Raw genomic sequence first — 22,359 nt, 5'->3', positions numbered from 1 at the left:
AGATGTGTGTAAGTGGGAGGGGTTCTCTTACTGGGCCTGGTAAGGTGAAGTGAGACGGTGTATCTGTTACACTCCTAGTAGGTGTGATAATGAGAGAGAGGGGGAGAGAGAGAGAGAGAGATAAGGAGAGAGACAGAGAAAATATCTAAGACCAGAAGGTATTTGTCTGGGCAGGTGTGGCCCAAGCCTGAGGGCCCTCATCGCGGTTTCCCCCCCTTCCCCCAAACAGGAGGTAGGACCAGCACATTCCTGTCCTGCCAGCTCCACCCTTTCCTATCCCTCCCCACCCCCCCATCCCCCATCCCCCATCAGCTTTCTCGGAAAAGAAGCTGCGGCCCTAAGTCTTGCACCAGGTCAGAGCCTGAGCCTCCTCCTCCCCGCGGGACCAGGGCTGCCTCCGGGCCCCGGCACACCCAGCCTCAAGGTCTTAAACCCACCACGCAGACAACCTGCTAACCCTTCTCAGGCCCCTTTCCTGACTGGGCTGCGCAAGTAGGGAGCTGAGCTCAGAGCCAAGGAATCCTGCCTGGGGCGGGGGGGGGGGGGGGGAGATTGTTTGGGGTCTGAGCCCTGATTGGCTGAGCCCGGGCCACGCCCCTACCCCTTCCCCTTCTCCCCCCTTCGGAAGGGGGGCGTGGAGGCAACCGGGATCAGCCAGGGGCCAGCATGAGCCGGAGGGAGGGAAGTCTGGGTAAGGGGCTGAAGGGCCGGATGTCGAGTGTCCGTGGGGAGCAGGGGTCTGAAGGGCTGGAAGCTGGGGTCAGGGTCCCAGCCACCCCGGGTCCGGGATGGGAGCGGCCTGAACTGGGGAGAGCAGGGCCCCGGTGTCAGGTAACGAGCGGGTGAGCTGTGGGTGAGCTGTGGGAAGGGACAAGAGCCAGAGTTTAGCGGAGGCCTGGGCTGTGCCTTCACAGGGACTTGGGCTCAGGGTTTCTAGATCACGGGTTCGAGTACACCCTGGGAGAGAGGACTGGGAGCTGGGTTTGGACGCCTGGATCCTCTGAGTATTGGGAAAGAATCAGAGTTGGGGGCCAGAGGGAAAGATAGAGTTAGGGAAGGAAGTTTCTTTGGACCACAGGAACCAGTGAGTGACAACAGGAGATGAAAGTCGAGGTTGTTAAGGATAGGGACAGGCGGTGGGAAATTCAGACTTGGGGTGGGGGGGGCGGGGCGGGAGTTGCCGGGCCAGGACTACATTCCCCAGCATGCCTTGGTAGGCGCGCTGTGCAGCTCGGGAAATGTAGTCATGCTTCCGGGGCTCCACCCTCTAGCTTACGCTAGGAAAGGCTAGTCGTGGATGATGCGGGTTTCTAGCTTTTTGCACAGAAGGTCCTTTGGGGAGAAAATGGGACTTCAGTCTCCCAGTCTGTAGAATGGGCTTAAAGGAGCATTCCGACTTGAAATTCTGTGCTTCAATGATGTTAAACTTCACCATCACTGAGGTACCGAGATATGTGAAACCTATCCTCAAAGGGCTCCCAGACTGAGGCAGATTCACACAAATAAAGGAGCCATTAAAAAAACTACCTTGGAAGTATGAGTAAATGGCCTAAAATAAAAGGAAAAAGTTAATTTAAGGGAGGGGTGAATCCAGAGGCTGCACTGAGGAGGCAATATTTGAATTTGGCTTTAATAGGATTTCAACAATGATTTGGCATCAGAGAATACATTTCAGGTAGGACAACTGTTTGGCGAATGCTGGTGCCTCATTTACCATCGGTGGGAATGGGACATAGCCTGCCCGGCTTAAAAGTTGGAGAATTCAGAGCAGAGCTTCTCGATTCAGGAAGGAAGAGCCAGCCTGCAAGAAGTGGTCAAGGCGTAGGGGTTTGGGCTGCCCTCATCCCTCCCCCTTTTTCCCACCAGAAGACCCACAGGCTGACTCCACAGTCTCACTCCTTCCCCACTTGGAGGCCAAGATCCGTCAGACACACAGCCTTGCCCGCCTCCTCACCAAATATGCTGAGCAGCTGCTCCAGGAATATGTGAGTGGGAATGGGGATGGGGGTGCCAGAGGCCTGAGGAGTGGGGAAGTACAGATGACAGAGGTTCCTGACCACCCATTTTTCCACCCTCATTTCCCAGCTGCAGAAAAATGGGACACAATTTGCCATGCTGGCAAATTGGGGAACTGGCCCCTCTCTGTGCCCCAAATGCCCCTGTGTCTGCCCCAGCTTGGAGGCTCCCCTACCACACTGCATTAAGACGGAGGCAGAGAGAGTAAAGAGAATTGAGTGAGTGAGTCAGGAAACCTAGGTTCTAGGCTCTCTGTGATCTTGTCACCTTACCACCATGGGCCTTGGTCTCCCCAGCTATTAAAGGAGGCAGTTTAACAAGATGAGTTGTAAACTCATCTACCTGTGCTATACAGAGAGATCAAGAAGGGGTTTCAACATGGGGCAAAAATTCCAGTCCAAGAAGGGACTTTTACAGAGGAGGGGGATCTGCCACCATCTTTGGTTAGGCATAGGGCGCTACCCAAGGAAGGAGGGTATTTCCACCAATTACTCTGGGGTAGTGGAAGGAGGGTATAGCTTTGAATCAGAAAGACTGTAGGTCTGCTAACTTGCTGTGACCTTGGACAGTAATGGTAACATGAAAAAAGAATGATGTAACAATTATGAAAGTGGAATCAGAGAGAGAACTAGCTTTGTAATTCTGTGAACGTTGGTTCAAAATCCAGCTCTGTCCTTTCCTAGATAGATGACCTGGGGCAAGTCAATTTACCTCAGCAGCCTCAATATCCTCATTTATAAAATCAGCATCATCATAATCATCACATCCATTATTGGAAAGATTAGGAAATAGTGTGTTTAAAGCAGCAAACAGTGCCTGAACCAGAGACAAGCGTCAGCAAAGGATAAATGGTACAGTTGTAGCATGTTTACAAATTACAAATCTCTTTTATCTTTCATTTGTTCATTTGTATGACAGTTATTCAGTGAGCCCCCTGGGGGGAGAGAGAGAAACAGACGGTTTTCAGCAGTCTCTGTGTGATTCTCAGGAAATCCTTAGTAGAAAGACAGGACAGGGAGCTGATCCCGCATTTTACAGATGAGAAGAGTAAGACTCAGAGAAGGGAAATGGTATTGCATGAAACTGCATTGCTAGCAAGTGGCAGAGACAGGATTTGCGCCCCGGTCTGAAAGATGGCATTAATAAAAGAACTAACATTTATTGTGCCCTTCCAGTGGGCCAGGATCTGCTGGAAGCATTTTTCCATGCTCGGAAATACCCTGTGAAGTGGATACTGTTATCTCCATTTTAGAGATGAGGAAACAAAGGCACTGGTGTAAAGCCCACTTTTTTGGGGGGGGGGGATCGTGTTGTCGTATCAAACACAACAGTTGTGTTGGGAGGAATGTGTCATTTGCGAGGTGGGGAAACTAAGGCCCCAGAGAGCGGGAGGAGTGGAGAGTGGAGGAATTCTGTCGCGGCGCCTCTCGGGGAAGGGCGGGGCCCCCCTGACTGCCGTGTCTCCGCAGGTGCAGCACCAGGGAGACCCCTTCGGGCTGCCTGGCTTCTCGCCCCCACGGCTGCCAGTAGCCGGCCTGAGCGCCCCGGCACCGGGCCACGCGGGCCTGCCCGCGCCCGAGCGGCTGCGGCTGGACGCGGCGGCGCTGACCGCGCTGCCACCGCTGCTCGAAGTGGTGCGGCGCCACCAGGCGGAGCTGAACCCGCGCGCGCCGCGCTTGCTGCGGCGCCTGGAGGACGCGGCGCGCCAGGCCCGGGCCCTGGGCTCCGCGGTGGAGGCCGTGCTGGCCGCGCTGGGCACCGAGACTCGCGGGCCCCGGCCCGAGCCCGCCGCCGCCGCTGCCGCCGCCGCCGCCGCCGCCGCCACCGGCGCAGGCGTCTTCCCTGCCAAGGTTCTGGGGCTCCGCGTGTGTGGCCTCTACCGCGAGTGGGTGAGCCGAACCGAGGGCGACCTGGGCCAGCTGGTGCCCAGTGGCCCGGCCTGAGCGCGGGGCTGCAGCTTGCTGTCACCCCCTCCTAGTCCGTCTCTGTCGGTGCCTAATGAGGGCGGACTGTCTGCGTCTCTCTTGTCTCTGCCATCTCTCTGTGCTTTGTAAGCGCTCCGTGTCTCTTTCTCTATCGGACCTCCTTGTGTCTGTGACGTCCCATGTCCATCATTTTCTTGCTTTCCCCCCTCTTTTCCATTTTTTGGGCCTGCCTCCGTCTCTCTTGGTCTCCCCCTTCACCTTTCTCTGGGGGGGGGGGTCTCTTTGTTTTCCCTTTTCTCCATCTCTTGTGTCCCTTTGGCCCCATGTGAGCAGGTGTACCTCTCCGCCTCATCTCAAGGAGGGGACACCTCATCAACTCTGTTTCTTTCACTGCCTGTCTCTGTCCTTTCCTGGCCAGGGACCTGGCTGCCAGCCCTGGTGGGAGGGCTACTCCAGACAAATTTCAGCCACCTTCCCACAGTGCATCACTCCCCCTGCTTGCTTCTCTGTTTGATGTCCTTTCCCTCCTTCACCTCCTCTGCCCTATCCCCATACATCCCCCCACCAAGCCAAATCTATGGAGAGAAAAAAAATCAACACCTTAAAACAGTTTTATTCCTGAGAATAAATTAATTTTTTGTAAATAAAATGTTTAAAAATAAAAAAGAACACTAAAGTTACCAGTATATACAGTTGCCGAAAATGGGGAGACACCTTTGGGGAGAAGAGGATCCTTGGGGCACAATCTGGTCCCCCAGACATACCCAAAAGCTACAGTATAAATAGGAGATTACCAAATGCCCCCAGGCAAGGGATATTGTCCATCACTCTAGAACAGGAAGTAGATGTGTCCTGAGCTGGAAACATCTATATGAGTACTTTTTCATTTGGACTTCCATTGATTGGGAAGTGAAGTCCCTCAAGATGGAAAGTTGGAACAGTGGCTATAGTCAGGAAAGTAGACTAGGGGAGGCAATGAACTCCAGCAAGAAGGGGAGACCTATCTGCTCAGAAAGCCCATAGCTTCATACAGAAAATGAGGTAGAAACAAAAAGGCAGCCCCTGGACCTCCTCAAAATTACAGGAAAAGGAAGGTCTCAGGGAGAGCCCTGGCATTCTTTCCACCCAAGATGGGGGCAACCAGGACCACTGGATTGAAAGAATCCACAAAATGATACCCATAGAGTCCCACCCAGATCTGGAAGGGAGGTCATAGGACCTAGGCAGGAAAGACCCAGGCAACAGGGACTTGAGGCCTGGTTCCTAGGAAATATTCCCAAATAAACAAGCCCTGTCTGCTAGATAAGATGTGTCTCCTTTAGCGAAGAAGCAAGGCAGGAAAGAGTCCATTGGGAAAGAAGTGTTGCAGCTTCTGGCAGGAAGTCCTGCCTCGTCTATCCAGGGTATTTGGCCTTGAGCAGAGCCAAGTCCCTCACAGCTCGGTCTGTCCAGTGGCCATATTCCCGGGTCACTACATAGCCTCGACATTTCCTCTCAAAGGCTGAAGCCCCAAACGCAACAACACCGAGAGTGTCCTCTTCCGGGGGGATGGGCAGGCCCAGAGCAGTCATGATTGCAGCCATGTTGCCCAACAGGCCTTGGGCCCTGAGTCTTGCGGCGCCGAGCTGAGCCAGCAGGATAGGACTGCCAGGGTTCAGGTCTCTCTGGTCATCCCCTACGAGCTGGAGGTGCTGGGTCAAGGCCAGGAAGGCCCCCTGGGCATGGCCCAGCCGCTCCCCATCATCCAGGGCATGCCAGGTCTTGAAGGAGACAGCGGCAGGAGGCAGGCTGCTGAGCTGAAGCTCAGGGGCTGAGAAACCAGGGTCGCTAAAGGGGCTGCCCTGGTACTGGAGCTGCATGAGAAACAGAGACAGATAGGAATGCGGGGACGGAAGTGGTGCTGACTTCACATCTGCCTTCCATAAGACTGACATTTTCCCAGGGGGAGGAGTTAGTGGGATGTCCTAGCACAGAGCCTGGGCTCTGTTAGGTTCCAGGTTCATGTATAAATTGTACAACTTTGAATCACAGCTTCAGTAATTCCCATGCGTAAAAATGATAAGAAGTAGTATATATAAAGCACTTAGCACAGCACTTGGCATACAATAAGGGCATGATAGGCCACTATATTACATTAATATCATGACACTATGATTGTTATTTATTATACTATTTTCAGTCTAAATATATTATTGACCACGTAGTTATAGTCTATATGTATCTTTATTTATAGCAGTTAGTTGTTTATGCTTATTAATTTTATTATAATCATTAATAAATAATTGTTAACATTATTAAATTTAGTTGAGTGCCTTCTCCATTAAAGTTCTTGCCTCCATAAACCTAGACCCACAAAATCTTAGTGCGCACTGATAAATCCCCAAATTGGTAGCCCACCTAGTCCTCCATCACTATTTTAGGTGAAGAAACTGAGGCTCACGGTGCCCAAAGCCACCCAGGGAATGATGGCAGCTATGGCACGAGAAACTAGATTTAGTAAACTTGACATGGGCCTGGAATATAGCACAGGGGAGGAGTCACAAATCCTAGGGCCTCCAGGAACCAGATGGATTGTGTAACTGGAGGAAGAAGGCAGAACCAAGATGGGGTGAGGAGGGGCCAGGAGGGTCCCTGTGCCTGTTTTAGACAGGCAGTCATGTTCAAAATTTGAACAAGGATTTCATGGCCCAAACAGAAAACATCTGTAGGTCAGATTCAGCTAGTGGGCCACTGCTAGTTTGAACTTCTAGACAGTGTGGGGGTGTTGCGGGAGGATTGGCACTGCCAGTGATTAGCTGTGTGACCTTAGGCAAATTATTCACCCTCTCTAAAACTCAGTTTCCTTATCTGTAAAGTGGATTATGATTCTATCTCTCAGAACTGTTTGAAGAGTCAGCAAGATAATGGGCAGAGTGCCCAGCCCGGGCACATGGCTCAAGTAAGCACATAGCACGAGGTGATTGTAGAAATAATTATGACCCTGTAAAGTCTTTCTCTGTATGTGCTGTCTTTGACTCTTGTAACAGTCCTGAAAGGTCAGCAAAAGCAGGATCACAAATTCCATTTTGCAGATGAGGAAGCTGAGACCCACAAAGAGAGAGAGAGAAGGAATGACAGCCCAAGGTCACCAGCTATCAGTGACAGTGTTTGAGTGAGTCTCTAGTTGACAGAGCCCCTGTGCCCTCAGACTCATGGGGGAGCCTTCTCCTGGCCTTGCTCTGCTTCTCCTACTTAGAGTTGGGCAAGGAGGGCACTTTCCCTCTCCCCTCATCCCCTGCTTGTGCCCAGTGTCACTCACGTAAGTCTGCAGCAGTGTTGATGTATTCTTCTGCATGTAGAGGGCCAGGCTGTAGGCTTGACTGATGGGCTCAGCTGGCGAGATGGGAGCCCCAAGACTGAGGGGTAGCAGCAGTAGGGTCAGCAGGCAGAGGGGGGCTGTCAGAGAAAATCGGAGGTCAGATCAAATTCCTGAGCCTGCCTGCTGGTTCATTCATTTTTTAAAAATGTTTGTTTGTTTGTTTGTTTATTTATTTTGAGAGAGAGAGAGAGAGAGGGAGTGAGAACCCAAGCAGGCTCCACCCTGTCAGTGCAGAGCCTGACGTGGGGCTTGAACTCACAAACCATGAGATCATGACCTGAGCTGAAACCAGGAGTCACACACTTAACCAACTGAGGCACCCTGGCACCCCAGTTCATTCACTCTTTGTAACAACTCTTCAAGTGGCCACAGACTTTGTGGCCTGCAACAATCTTGTGTATCCAAGTCAGGACAGAATCACCCTGTAAGTAGATTATTTCCAGCCCAGAACATTCCCCTGAACTCCAGACCTGTGTATTCAACTTCCTGCTTGACATTTTCCCTTGGATATTAATAAGATTCTCAACTCAAAATGTCTAATACTCAACTCTCGATTCCCCTTCTACCCTCCTCCCCCAGTCTTCCCCCTCTCAGGCAAAGCTGCTTCCGTTCTTCCAGTTGCTCAGGTCAAAATGTGGGGTCCTCTCTTTGATGCGTCATTCTCTCTTGCTCTCCACATTCACCCCCACAGTAAATCCTATCGGCTCTGTCCTTAAAAGGTAGCCAGTGCAGGTCTGTGTTTCTTGATCTGAGTGCTCATGACAAGGATATGATCACTTTGTGAAAATTCATTGAGCTGTATGCTTAATGAGTTGTACACTTTTATATTTGTTATTTTCAATAAAAAGTTTTAAAACTTGAAAAGATGGATCCAGCATCTACCTACTTCCCCCCTCCTATTGCTACCACCTGAGTCCCGGCCACCAGCACTTCTCACCTGGACTGTTACCGCAGCCTCACCCCTGGTCTCTGCTTTCACCCTTGTTCCCCCCACCCCCCACCCCTTCCAACTCCTCAGTCCAGCTAAATCCCTCCTCTGCCTGAACACTCCCTCTGCTCCCACCTCACACTGTGAAAGTGTGTAAGCCAAAGCCCCCAGTGGTCTACAAGGGCTAGCCCCTCTGTATTGGCCTCCTATCTTCTCTAAGCATTCCTCCTCAGGCCTTTGCCCTTGCTGGGCCCTGCAGGACCACCCCCAAACCTTTCCAAGGCTGGCTCCTTCTTGTTCTTCAGGCCTCGATTCAGATGAGCTGTCCTGACTGCATACCAAAAGCCCCTTCCCTCTCCCCGATTTATAGTCTTCAGAGATTTGCTATTTCTCTTTATTTATTTGTCTACTTGTTTGTTACTGTCTCTCCCCCTAGAATGTTGGCTCCAGGAAAGGAGAAACTCCCCCTGGTTCATTCGCTGCTGGTTCCCCACCATCTAGCACAGAGCTTAATAAATATTTGTTGAATGAATGCTGCCATGAACATCCTTATCCCAGGCTCTTTGGGCACTTTTTCAAAGAGGGAATGTCTGGACTGGAGGATGTGCTCATTTTAAATTTGAGTAAATGCCGCCAATTGTCCCCTTAAAGGGCAGGCCCAGTTGTTCCCAGTGTGAGGCTCGGAGAGGAGGAGAATTACCTAAGGTCACCAGCAGGAAGCAATGGAGAGGAGAGGCAAATCAGGATGGCCTCCTTTGTTCCCCTTTCTACATTCCCGAGTTCCCTAAATTCAGAACTTAAGGGAAGACTGATAGTGAAGGCCCATTCATTCATCCATTCATTCAACAAGCTTGGATCTTAGCATTCACCTTCAATCACACAGGCATTATAATTTCCTTACTTAGGACATTATTGTCTGTCTGCAGAATGAAATCTCCATGAGATCATAGATTTTTGTCTGTTTGTTCACTGCTGTATCCCCAAGTGCTAAGAAAACTACCTAGCACATAATAGGCGCTCAATAAATATTTCTTGAATGAATGAATGAATGAATGAACAATGAATGAAGCCTTCTGCATGTAAGGATCTGGCGGCTCCTAGCATGCAGACAGCCAGGTGCATGAGTCATATGGGCCGAGGGCCGGTGAGTACCCCTTCCCTCCTGGTCTCTAGGCCCTGGCACTCTGTCCCCCTCACTCACCTAGCAGATAGCTCATGCTCCCTCCTTGGTTCCTTCCTCTCTCCAGTCTCTGGGTTCTTCTGGGGCACCTATCCTCCTGCCCCTCAGGTGGCTTTATACCTGGGCTGAGCCCTGAGACCGCCCGAGAGGGAGGGAAGGAGTCACACCCTGGGGTGGGTGTGTGTTGGGGGCACAGGTGCAGAAGCCCCAGAAGCAAGGGACAGCAGGGAAGGGGACACTAAGGTGACACCCTAGTCCCCTACAGCCCCCAAACTCGACCTTAAACCCTGGTTGCTGGGAGGGAGGGGTCAAAGGCGGGGAGGGGATTATCGGGGGACAAAGGGGCCGCCCTGCTCCCTGCTGCTCCTCACGTCCTGGGATCCAGTTTCTCGTGAGGAGGCTGCCTCCTGCCCCGCCCCATGGGGACCGGGCGCTGCCCGCTCTGGCTCCCTCTCCCCAGGAGTTTGGAAAAGGGATGGGAGTGGTGGCATGTGAGCAGCATCGCCAACACCCAGGTACACCCTTAGACATAGGAACATGTGCACGTCTACACACAGGCTGGCACACGGGTGCACACCAGACGTGTGAGCACACTTGCATACATTCATTCATTTAAGTACGTGTTCACACCGACTGTGCTGCTCCCTGTTCCAGGTGCTAGGATAGGACCGGAACAAGTCCAACAAAACCCCTGCCCTCAGAGAGCTGACACTCTAGTGGACATGGCTACACGTATACTGAATCACACACACCCTGCCAGGCCTACACGTTACATAGGGAGAATCAGACACACAAGTGCGGATGTGTCCTCACGAATGCATGCAGACAGGTGAACACATAGCCACACCCAGGGGCCCCACCAGAGGCACGTGCGTGGAGCAGACATGTACATATATGGGGTGTACACACACCATGGTCACGTGTGTGCACACAGACACACATGCGGCGGGAGGTCAGGAGTCCTGAGATCTAGCCACGTTTTAGTCTCTGCTGTCCTGGAAGATCTTGGGCCAGTGGCTGCCTTCTGCCCAGACACAGCGCATGCCAGACACATAGACATATACCTAAGGCCTTTTCCAGCTAGGGAAGCCTTGTGGCAGAGAGGACTATGGGCAGACAGGTGCTGGGTTCTGGTCCTTCTTCAGAGCTTTCCCAGTCTCTCCATAAGGAAGCCCTGTTCAGTTCTAAGCACCGGCCCACCCTCTGGGTCAGAGTGTTCAGGCAGGCCCCTACCCCGCTTCTATCCTGTTGGGGGATGGAATATTGCTCTACCTTCTTCCCTCATGTGGAGGAAGAAGGCCCATACCCTTCTTACAAAGGCAGGAGATACATCTGTTTACTCATTCACTCATGTATACATTCAATCAGCAGATATCGATGGAGCCTCTACTGTGTGCTGGTACCAGGGCGAATCGTAAGATGGGCCGCACCCCCACCTCACAGGGTGCACAGCCCAGAGTTCACAACAACAAACATGTGAACTGATAAAAAACAAAATTTCCTGAAGCGACAAAGTGCTAAGAAGAAGCCCAAATAGGTTGATGTGATTAGCTTGGGGAGTGGGGGGGTGGGGGGGGTGGGGCTGAGGAGATTTAGATAAGGAGCCTGAGGCCCAGAGAGGGACAGCTACTTACCTGGAGTCACACAGCAAGGCCAGAACAGATCCTAGACTCCTGCCCCCCAACTTGGGACCAGATCTGGGTTGTCCCCTCAGAACTGTGAACTGAAAGAAGGAGGAAGTTGAAGGAAAGATGGGCTTTGGGGTGGGGATCCTAAATTGGGTTCCTGAGGCCAGGAGCTGCCAGGGCTGCCAGAAGGGGCCTGTGCTAGGCAGACAGTGATGTCAGGGGATTAGCCTAGGCCCTTTGAGTGGGTTCACTGAGGCGTAGGCCAGGCCAGGTAATGAAGGGGGAGGTGGCAGAGGAGGAGGGCAGGAGGGGAGGAGGGGAAGAGGGAGGCAGATACTCGATCTGGTGCTATTCACAGGTGGACAGTGGACGTGGGGCTGGGCCTCACTCGAGAAGGCAGGCCCACCCTCACCCGACCTTATCACGTCCTGCTTCTCTTGGGGGTTTCTCTCTCTGGACCCGTAGTTTCCCTTTGCAGCTGGAGGAACTGGCCCCCAGCCCAGGCCTGGCTTTGTCCCAAGGCGTCTGTCTTGGCAAAGGTCATCAGCTCTGCCACCCTGTCCGGTCCCACCTCACAGGCCATCTGTCTCCATCTCTGTTTTGGTCTCACCAAAAGCTGCTGCCTGGGGATCCCCCCCAACTTAGGAGCCAGCAGACGTGGATGCGAGTCCTGCCTTTGTCCATTGCTAGTTGGGGCCAAACCCCCAACCTCTCTGAGCCTCAGTTTGTTTCCTCATCTGCAAACGGGGTAATAATTCCCACCACCTGGGCTCTCACTGACCCCACCCACCAAGTGCCTTGACCCCTGCTCCTCCCAGGCCTCCAAGGGTTACCCCAATGGCACATAAAGCCTCCAACCAATGGCAAAAGCCTTGATGCTGCACAACCCCATGTTTGGAGGCCAGTCCCCACAGGCCATACATATGCTCCCAAGAGATCTGTCCTGTCCTTTTCCCAGGACACTGAAGCATGACCCTAGTGTCACCCAGCAGGTCACATAATGAGACCTATTCAGAACAGGTAAATGTGAACTTCAAACCAGATCCTCACCCTGACCCCAGTATTAAGCCCAACCCCATTTGTACCCCTACCTCTCCAGGCAAAGAGAACAGTAAGTACAAAGGCCCTCATGTGGGAGCAGGCATGACCATTTTCAGGAACAATCAAGGCCAGCAGAGAGAGCAAAGAGACTGGTGGTTGGTGAGGTATGACATGTTGGGGAGGAGCAAGAGTCACCTTGCCCTCTCCTGCCATCTCCACATCTCCCTTGACTCCTCAGTGCCCTCAGGACACAGTCCAAACTCTGCAGCCTGCCCTTTGAGGCCTGCAATCCCCTAATCCCTGCGCAGCCTTGCAACTCACTTCTTGCTTTTTCCTACCTTCTCCCTCAGCTCTGCAACCTACTTATAGGCCTGCTCAACACCAGGCCTTCCTCATGTAATTCTCCCTATATAGAGAGCTCTCCTGCTTCCTCTTCACCAATACATTCCCCTGTCCATTTACTGATCACCATATGTTGTGATTCCCGGTCTCCCAGTGTCTCTCCCCAATGTAACAGGAGGCAGGGACTTGTCATCTCTGCAGCCCCAGCACCAGGCCATGTACAAAGGAGAAACTTCAGTGAGTGTCAGGTGAAGGAAGACAAACATAATGGTTCCAGTTCCAAGGAGGCTGGTCTACTGAGAGGAGCACCTGATCTCTCGGAGCCCCCACGTCAGTGCCTCATCCTAATGGAGTGGCAGGATGGAGGTGTGTTGAGGGCTCTTGGAAGAGAGGCCCCCAGCACAGGGATCATCAGGGTGAAGAGCACAGCCCGTTCCATTCAAACCCCATGGTCCTCTGCTGCACTGTTCCAGAGCCCCAGCTGGTAGCCATTGAGGCTGGGCACCTGTCCCCCCGGAGCAGCTCAGCCCGGCAGCTCAGCCTCATCACCTCCAACATTTCTCCAGTGCTTCCTAGGGGTCTGGTGTTGTTTGAAGCCCTTGTATACACTACCTCATGCTTCCTTTATAGAACTGTCTTCCTCTTTCACAAATGAGGAGATTGAGGCACTGCCAGGTTAAGTGATCACCCCAGGGTCACATGGCTAGCAGGGAGCAGTGCTAGGATTTGAACCCAGGCTCCAGAGCCAGGGCTCTTTATTGTTATCATCGCCTATAATCTCTGGGGCTTGACACTTTCCAGTTCATGAGCCCTTCCCACAGCCCCTGTTGCCCTGGGTTCCCTTCAGGGTTATCTGACAAGGGCTGGCATCCCCATTTTGCAGATGAGATCCAGGAAGGAATGACACGAGAAGGTGAGAAAGAAAAGAATCCCTTTTTTTTTTTTTTTTTTTTTACCAGTCACTCTATACCTAGACATTATCTCACTTAATCTTGTAACAACCCTGGGAAATAGGTTTTATGGTTACTAATGAGGTTTAGAGAGGTTCAGTGACTTGCCAGGATCAGACAGAGAATGAACTGTAGAGACCTTGAACTCAGGTCAAGGTCTGACCCTGAACTCAGGTCAAGGACAGGCTCCAGTGTCTGGGCTACTCCCTGCCATCCCCAGATGAATCTCCTTTGCTGTCTGCACCATATCTGCACCACCAACCGTCCCCATGCTGGTGGGACACCATTATGGCCAAGTGACAGACACAGATCCATCAGTGACCTAACTGTATGTCCTAACCCAGTCCCACCCCAGTCGTTGGCAACATCTGCAATCCAGCCAAACTTTGCCTTTGCTTCCTGGACAGCCCTATGCTTGAGGAGGAGGGCCAGAGGAAGAGGTGTAACATGCGGTGTCTTAGCAGAGTCTGACTGGGGATTAGGATTAGGGTATTGATTTAAAAACTGGGAGTAAGTGGAGAGCCAAAAGGGCTGTCCTCTGTTCAGCAGTTGCATATTGAATCCTCTCTGTGTGAACTGAATTTCCCAAAGTGACACATAAACAGGGTCTGGTCAAATGAGCAGACTCTCCCAAATAAGAAAAACTTCCCCAAACTCTATTATATTAAACACTATGTGACAGAGATGTGGAACTGGACAAGTAGGTCAATGGAACAGAATAGAAAGACCAGGAATAGACCCATGTATACCTAGGAATACAGGCTATGATAAAAAATAAGGGAGGGGGCATCTGGGTGGCTTAGTCGGTTGAGGGTCCACCTTCAGCTCAGGTCATGATCTCACGATGCGTGAGTTCAAGCTCGGCGTCAGGCTCACTGCTGTCAGCACAGAGCCCTCTTCGGATCCTCTGCCCTCTTCTCTCTCTGCCCGGCTCCCATTCGCACGCGCTCTCTCTCTCAAATAAATAACACATTAAAAACAAACAAACAAGTAAATAAATAAACTAATTAACTAATTGAGGAAGGATAAGAATAAACTATTAAAAGGCATTAGGATAGCTGGAGGAATGCAAACTGGTACAGTCACTCTGGAAAACAGTGTGGAGGTTCCTCAAAAAATTAAAAATAGACCTACCCCTATGACCCAGCAGTAGCACTGCTAGGAATTTACCCAAGGGATACAGGAGTACTGATGCATAGGGGCACTTGTACCCCAATGTTTATAGCAGCACTCTCAACAATAGCCAAATTGTGGAAAGAGCCTAAATGTCCATCAACTGATGAATGGATAAAGACATTGTGGTTTATATACACAATGGAGTACTACATGGCAATGAGAAAGAATGAAATATGGCCCTTTGTAGCAACGTGGATGGAACTGGAGAGTGTTATGCTAAGTGAAATAAGCCATACAGAGAAAGACAGATACCATATGTTTTCACTCTTAGGTGGATCCTGAGAAACTTAACAGAAACCCATGGGGGAGGGGAAAGAAAAAAAAAAGAGGTTAGAGTGGGAGAGAGCCAAAGCATAAGAGACTCTTGAAAACTGAGACAAACTGAGGGTTGATGGGGGGTGGGAGGGAAGGGAGGGGAGGTGATGGGCATTGAAGAGGGCATCTTTTGGGATGAGCACTGGGTGTTGTATGGAAACCAATTTGACAATAAATTTCATATATTAAAAAAAAAAGGACAGGTGGAAAATTATACATGAACATTTGGATGAGATCCTATAATGCATGCAGCTGGTGCATCCCTTTTACTAGCAGTGCACCTATCTCGTGGCTGATGTGACTCCTGCTACTAGTGACTCACAGCTGCTTCCTTCTCCCCCTGATCCAGGGACCCATTTACAGCAAAGGAAGTGCTGTGGTGGACACACTGCCATTTGCCGTACCATCAAGAAGCTGCTGGCCTGTTAAGGTAATGGAACGGTCTCTGGAAGGTGCAGCTGAGATGCTGGCATGGAGGCCATACAGTATTATTATCTTTTAGAATGCAACATATGCCTTAAACCAATGACTGTTTTATGGTGCTGTGCCCAAGAACATAGGTATATGAGTCTGGAAACCTAGGATTAGAAGCAGGAGTGGTCCTGTTTACCATTAGTCCCAGTAACCTCCTTGGGGAATTTGTGCTTCCAGCCCCCTAACTTTAGGTCCTATGGGTCTAGAGATCCCAATTCCCAGAGTGCGGAGGGACATTTCTGCAAGGGGACATGGCAAGAGTCCCGGTGAATTTTGAGCAACACCTGCCACCTGGTCACTTCTGTCTCCTTGTGCCAACAGACCAAGAGGCAAAGAAAAGACTTGCCAAAGGTCGTCACCAGAAGGTAGGACAGCTGCTATGGAATAGGGGCAGGAGGAACATGTTTAGCACGCAGGCAATCAATCCATTGGGACATCTCCAGATACCTGTCCTGAGTTTTATTTGTAAATGGGCAAGTACAATAGCCATGGCCTGACAGGGCATGATAACTAGGGACTCAACCCTTCTGGGATGATGGCCAAGGTCAACTTACCAGCAAGCTATTGAGACTAGCAGAAAGACTAGTTGAAGCCCAGGGTAGAAGGGAAGGGGAGAGCTAGAATAAGTGCGTGGCAGAGGAAGGAGATGATGACTATCAGGGGAGGAACTAATTCTCCTCTTCTAAGTTTACCCAGAAATTGTGACCAATCAGAATGCTAGAGAAGCTGTACCTGGGTGGAGTGAACTTCAGGGGAAAAGCAAGTAGATCTGAGCAGTGCAAAGGTGAAGTGTCGTGCGTGCTGCTGCTGCCCCACCAGATCCCTTTATCAATAGTACACCCATCGCCCAGCTGCCCCCATCTCTGGAGAACTGCCCAGCACTCCTCCTCCTTAGCCAATGGCAGACTGGCACAGATGTGTGAAAGGCCTTACCTCCAGGTGGCACTAACCTATTAGTACAATGTGGGCTCCAGAACTTTTTCTAGCATCAAACCAAAGCTAGTCAACAGCCAAGACCACATTCTTGCTCAGTTTTCCTCACTGCCCTAATCCTGATGACCTAATTTTTCTTCTGAGAACGTTGTCTATGTCACTTGGTCAAGAATCCCCATCTCAGGCTGTTTCTGGGGACCCTACAGCATTTCCCCTTCTAACACCATTAAGAATAAATAAATGATAAAGACTTACATGTGAAAGAGATCTCTGAAATTATGAAGCAAAAATATAGAAGAATATTTTTAAGTCTTCAGTTTGAGCATTATATTTACAAGAGCCAAGACAAGGCAACAACCTAAGTATCCACGACAGATGAATGGAGAAAGAAAATATGGTTTGAGGGGAACTGGGTGGCTCAGTTGGTTGAGCCTCCAACTCTTGATTTCAGCTCAGGTCCTGATCTCATGGTTCCCCTATGTCGGGTTCTGTGCTGACAGTGCGGAGCCTGCTTGGGATTCTCTCTCTCTGCCCCTCCCCCCACCACTCTCCTCTCTCAAAATAAATATATAAACTTAAAAAAAGAAAGTGTGGTGTGTGTGTACAACGGAATACTATTTAGCCATAAACAGGAAGGAAATCCTGATATTTCAGGATGGACTTTAAGGGCATTATGCTAAGTGAAATAAGTAAGACCAAGAAAGATAAACACTGTATTATCTGTATTATAATTTATTTGTGAAATCTCAAAAAACCAAACTCATAGAAAAAGAGATCAGATTTGTGTTGTGAGGTGGGGGTTGAGGGTGGAGAATTACGTGAAGATGGTCAAAAGGTATAAACTTCCAGTTATAAAATAAATAAGTACTGAAGATGTAATGTACAACATGATGACTATAGTTCCCAGTGCTGTGTGATATATCTGAAAGTTGCTAAGAAAGTAAATTCTAAAAGTTCTCATCACGGTGCCGGGGGAACATTTTTGTGTTACTGCATGAGGTGATGGATGTTAACTAAACTTATTGTGGTAATCATTTAAAAATATGTAGATATATGACATATATATGTCAAGTCATTATGCTATACACTTTAAACTTGTACGGTGTTCTATGTCAATTACATATTAAAACTGGAAGGGAAAAATAAAACCTTGGGCTAAGAGAAAGCTTTCTTTTTAAAAGTATTTTTTAGGTTTATTTATTTATTTTGAGAGAGAAAGAGAGCACAAGTGGAGTAGGGACACACAGAGAGGGAGAGAGAATTCTAAGCAGGCTCCACACTATCAGACTGTAAGACTGTTAATTTCTTAAATCTTCAACATTTCGTATGCAATTGAGCTGGTTTTCCCATAAATAGTTTTTTTTTCAATTTTTAATTTGAGAGAGAGACAGAGAGAGAGAGAGAGAGAGAATCCTAAGCAGGCTCCAGGCTCAGTGTGGAGCCTGATGTGGGGCTCAATCCCATGACCCTGAGATCATGACCTGAGCCAAAATCAAGAGTCGAACACTCAACTGACTGAGCCACCCAGGTGCCCCTTTCCTGCAAATAGTTCAAGTTGCCTTAGCATGCAGAAGGGACTTTTGTATGACAAACTGAAAAACCAAGTTGGTTCTCCTGTGCAAGGATTTGAGTGTGTATGTGCTTATCAGTAACATTGAGTGTGTGAAAATATCCCAAGGCCCATTTCCCCCATTCTACCTACAACCTAATCCCTTTCTCGTGAAATAGGGCAAATCCATGAATCAAGAGAGTAGGAAAGGAAACATCTAGGTACAGCATTTTACAGAGTAAATACTGTAAGGATCATATCCTGCAGACGAGGAAACTCAGAGAGGTGAGGGCACACAATGCTCCACAGATAGTGTTAAAACCAAGCCTCTAAACCAACTCTATCTGATTCCAGACTTCAGTAGACAAATGAATCCCCTGGGATGCTCTTAGAAGTACATATTTTTGGTCCCCACTCAGAGATTCAGTAGGTTCCAAGGAGCCCAGGCATCTACATTTTTAGTATGGGAGCTATTGCCCCCCCATCTCCTGGGGGATTCTGGGTCCCACTTTGAGGGATACTGAATATTACATACAACTCTGTCTTCCAAACAGGACCAGGCCTGGCAAGGAAAAAACCACAAGAGGTAGGTGAACTGTTGTAGATTAAAGAGATTCAGGAGACATAACAACAGGATTAGTTATCTTTTGCCGTGTAACAAGTTTCCCCAGAAACTTGTAGTTTAAAATAACATTCATTATTTCCATTTCCATTTCTGTGGGCCAGAGGCTGAGACTCTCAGCAGCCTGCAAACACTGTCAGGGTGCAGTCATCTCGAGGGGCACAGGTATCTGCTTCCAAGTCCACTTATGCGGTGTTGGCAGGGTTCAGTTCCTCAAGGGTTGTTGGTCTGAAGGCTTCAGTCCTTCCCCCACTTGTAGCGGGAGGTTGTTCTCAGTTCTTGCCATGTGGACCTCTCCTTGCGGCAGTTCACAACAAGACATCTTGTTTTATCAGAGAAGCAGAGAAGAGTGCCAAGATGGAAATCACAGTCTTTTGTAGCCTTATCTTGAAAGTATGGTCCCATCACTTTTGCTGATTCTATTCATTGTACAGGCAAGTCACTAGGTCCAGCCTTTGTTAAGGGGAGGGGAAGGCCAGAAGGCAAGGATCATTTGCAGCCATGTCAGAAGCTCCCTATTTCAACAACCAAATGTATGAAGTTGGTTTGGGTTCGGATTTCACTAAGCCAACTGTACAGACACATTTATGAGATAATCCAGGAAATCTGAACATGGACTATGTATTAGATGACATTAATTAAGGAATTACCATTATTTATTTAGAAGTGACAAATGTCTGTGGTCATGCTAAAAAAAATTCCTTAGGTCTTAGAGACATACCCTGAAGAATATCATAAATGAAATGTTATGATGTCTGGGATTTGCTTTAAAATAATACAACAGGGGTTGGAGGAGGGGAGGAGTGGGGTTATAGTTGAAACTGGATTAGTTATATGTGGATAATGGTTACACGGATATGGGGGGGTTATTATACTGCTCTTACTCTTACATGTGTTTGAAATTTTCCACAATAGAGAGTTAAAAATCAAACTGAATTGAAGCTAAAAATGGTACACCGCAAGTTGAAAAAACATACAAAGTCTAAAGCTGTTGCATACTGAGTATATTTTAATTGGTGGAAAAGACAACAACAAGAGTAACATTTCAGATGGGGAAAGATGACCATAAATATGAAAAAGAGGGGGAAAAAAGGAAGGAAGGAGTGGGGGGAGGGGGGAGGAGGAATGATAGAATTAAGCTTGGCAGCCGGCTGGCTACAGGAGGTGGCTGATCCCTGACCTCTGCTTAACCAAAGTAACAGGGATTCGGGTCATTCTAGTGGAACTGAGAGCTTGGGGCAGCAGCAAATCCAAGCCCTCAGGGCTTTTAGTATCTGTGAAGGACTAGCTGGAGTTTAGAGTTTGCCTTGGGCCTAGAGGGATGGGGAAGCTGGGCCCCTTTCAGAAAGGGCATAGAAGCAGGAGGCCCAGTATCAGCTGGTGGGGAGGTATTACATTGGGGTTCAAAGTTCTCTACAGTTCATTACAAGGATGCAGTACTGTGCAGGAGGCCACAGTCTTGTCTTACAGATCCTAGAGGGTGGGGAGAATAAATCCCAAACCCTCATCTCTAGACATTCTGGATTAGGCCAGGAAATTTGCATCAAAGCTGCCTAGCATGGGGCTTGGCATACAAGAAGTATTTACTACCCATTTATTCAATCTAGTGGCAGTGGTAGTGATCCTCAACCAATGAGATGTGTACTTCAGAATTTTCTAGAAAATGTCATTTGATTCTTTACAATTGTGGTTCTTTACAAAGGTAATGTAGTCATTTGGGGACAGATAACTCATTTGGTTCAACACGCAAAAGGGCCGAAAAGGCATCTGTTCAGTGCAAAGGTTTTCTCCTACCTGTGCTCCCCAGCCACCCAGTTCCCCTCCCTGGAGGCAACCAAGGCTACTTGTTTCTTCTGAATATTTTCAAGGACATTTTATGTATCTGTAATCAAATTTGTATGTTTGGATTTTGCCTTTGTAAAACAAACAGTAGCAAACCACACACGTTATTCTGCTCCTTGCTTTTTTCACTCAATATTTCTCAACTATTTGCAGTGACATGGATAGAGCTGGAGAGTATAATGCTAAAGGAAATAAGTCAGAGAAAGACAAATACTATATTATTTCACTAATATGTGGAATTTGAGAAACAAGACAAAGGGGAAAAAATAAGAGAGAGAGAGAGAGAGAGAGAGAGAGAGAGAGAGAGAGAGAGGCAAACCAAGAAACAGACTCTTAACTATAGAGAACAAACTGATGGTTACCAGAGGGGAGGTGCAGGAGGGAATGGGTGAAATAGGTGATGGAGATTAAGGAGGGCACCTGTCCTGATGAGCATTGGGTGATGTATGGAAGTGTTGAATCACTATATTGTATATCGGAAACTTATATAACACTGTATATTAACTGACTGGAATTAAAAAACTTAAAACTAAAAAACAATGTTGCTCAAAAATCATCTCATACTAGTTCTTTGTTTTAAACCACAATTTTATCTGTTTGTTCTACTTTTACAAGAAAGTGGAAGAAACTGAAATATGTCTGAAAAGGTTCCAAGTAATATTCTGAGTTCATTGCATAATTTAAACCCCTAACTTCTATATCCATTCTAAGCTAGAAGACTTGTCACAATTGTGTTCTTCTTCCCCCCCCTCCCCCATTATAGTATAGTGGATTGTTGTTGTTTATTGTGGTCAAATACATATATACGTATATATTTATTTATTATATATATTTATTATACATGTATGTATAATACATATATACATAAATACATATATGTACTTATATATGTATTTATTATATGTGTATATATATAATGCAATTTATCATTTTAAAAACTTTATTTTGAGAGAGAGACATAGGAGGGGCAGAGAGAGACAGAGAGAGAGAGAGAGAGAGAGTGAGAAAATCCCAAGCAGGCTCCACACTGTCAGTGCAGAGTCCAATGTGGGGCTTGAACTCGTGAACCATGAGATCATGACCTAAGCTAAAACCAAAAGTCAGCCACTTAACCGACTGAGACACCCAAGTCCTCCACCATTTTATTCATTTTTAAGTGTACAGTTCAGTGGCATTAAATATATCCACATTCTTGTGGACCATCACCACCATCTATCTCCAGAACTTTTTAATATTCTGACTGAAACTCTGTACCCAGTAAACACTAACTTTCCATTCCATTTCCCCCAGGCCCTGGGTAACCACCATTCCACTTTGTCTCTATGAATTTGATCACTCCAGGTACCTCATATCAGTGGAATGATACTGTATTTGTTCTTTTTTTCTGGATTGTTTCACTTAGCATCCTGTTTTCAAGGTTCGTCCATGTTTTAGTGTGTCAGAATTTTATTCCTTTTTAAGGTTGAAAAGTATCTCATTGTATATATATATATATATATATATATATATATATATATATCATTGTGTATATATATACACACACACATATATACACACACATATGTATATGTATATGTATATGTATATGTATATGTATATGATTGCTGCAGGAACCCACTTAGTGCATAGATCCTGGCTCCTGAACGGAAGTGGACATCTGCAAAAAGAAATGTCATATATCTACATGATAAATTTGAAGAGGTTCAGGGAGAAATTTCTACTGGTAGTCCATGCTACGTGGTAGTCCATGCTACCAGTAGAAACTCAGCTTACTATGGACATCAGATTCTCTGGGAACACTAGCAAGAGCTCTACTGAAGGTTTCTGTGGCCACGTGAAGCCACACCCATTGCCGAGCATTTCACTTCTGGGATCTTCACTAATCAGATCCAGGCAGCCTTGGGGGAGCCTTGCTTTTTGTGATGATTGATCCCAGGGCTGACTATCATCCTCTCACAGAGGCATTTTCTGTTCACTTGTCCACTATAGTTCAGTATATATCAGACTCCTTCCTACTTCATATGGATGATGCCAAACCATAAGACAATAAGAGTTTACTCAGCAGGTGTCTTGTGCTGGG

At 48.2% G+C, this 22,359-nt stretch overlaps 2 protein-coding genes across 2 annotated transcripts; one reads left to right on the top strand and one right to left on the bottom strand.

Moving 5' to 3' along the window:
• The first annotated feature begins 666 nt into the window (after nucleotides 1–666).
• CTF1 (cardiotrophin 1) lies at nucleotides 667–3,959 on the top strand. Its single transcript, XM_047087199.1, has 3 exons — nucleotides 667–691; nucleotides 1,867–1,985; nucleotides 3,486–3,959. Exons 1-3 carry the CDS (start codon nucleotides 667–669, stop codon nucleotides 3,957–3,959), a joined length of 618 nt encoding a protein of 205 aa, XP_046943155.1.
• Nucleotides 3,960–5,335: 1,376 nt separating this feature from the next.
• On the bottom strand, nucleotides 5,336–7,389 carry LOC124518011 (cardiotrophin-2; the record flags this gene model as incomplete). Its single annotated transcript, XM_047087790.1, has 2 exons — nucleotides 5,336–5,794; nucleotides 7,240–7,389. Coding segments are annotated over 2 exons (609 nt in total), but the record flags the coding sequence as incomplete, so codon positions are not given.
• Nucleotides 7,390–22,359: the final 14,970 nt, after the last annotated feature.

This window comes from Lynx rufus, unplaced genomic scaffold, assembly GCF_022079265.1.
Source record: "Lynx rufus isolate CCGP_SWC_20201006 ecotype Redwood Valley unplaced genomic scaffold, mLynRuf1.p SCAF_23, whole genome shotgun sequence".
NCBI classification, from domain to species: domain Eukaryota; kingdom Metazoa; phylum Chordata; class Mammalia; order Carnivora; family Felidae; genus Lynx; species Lynx rufus.
The sequence above is the reverse complement of the archived record's forward strand: the minus strand, read 5'-3'. Positions and strand labels throughout refer to the sequence as shown.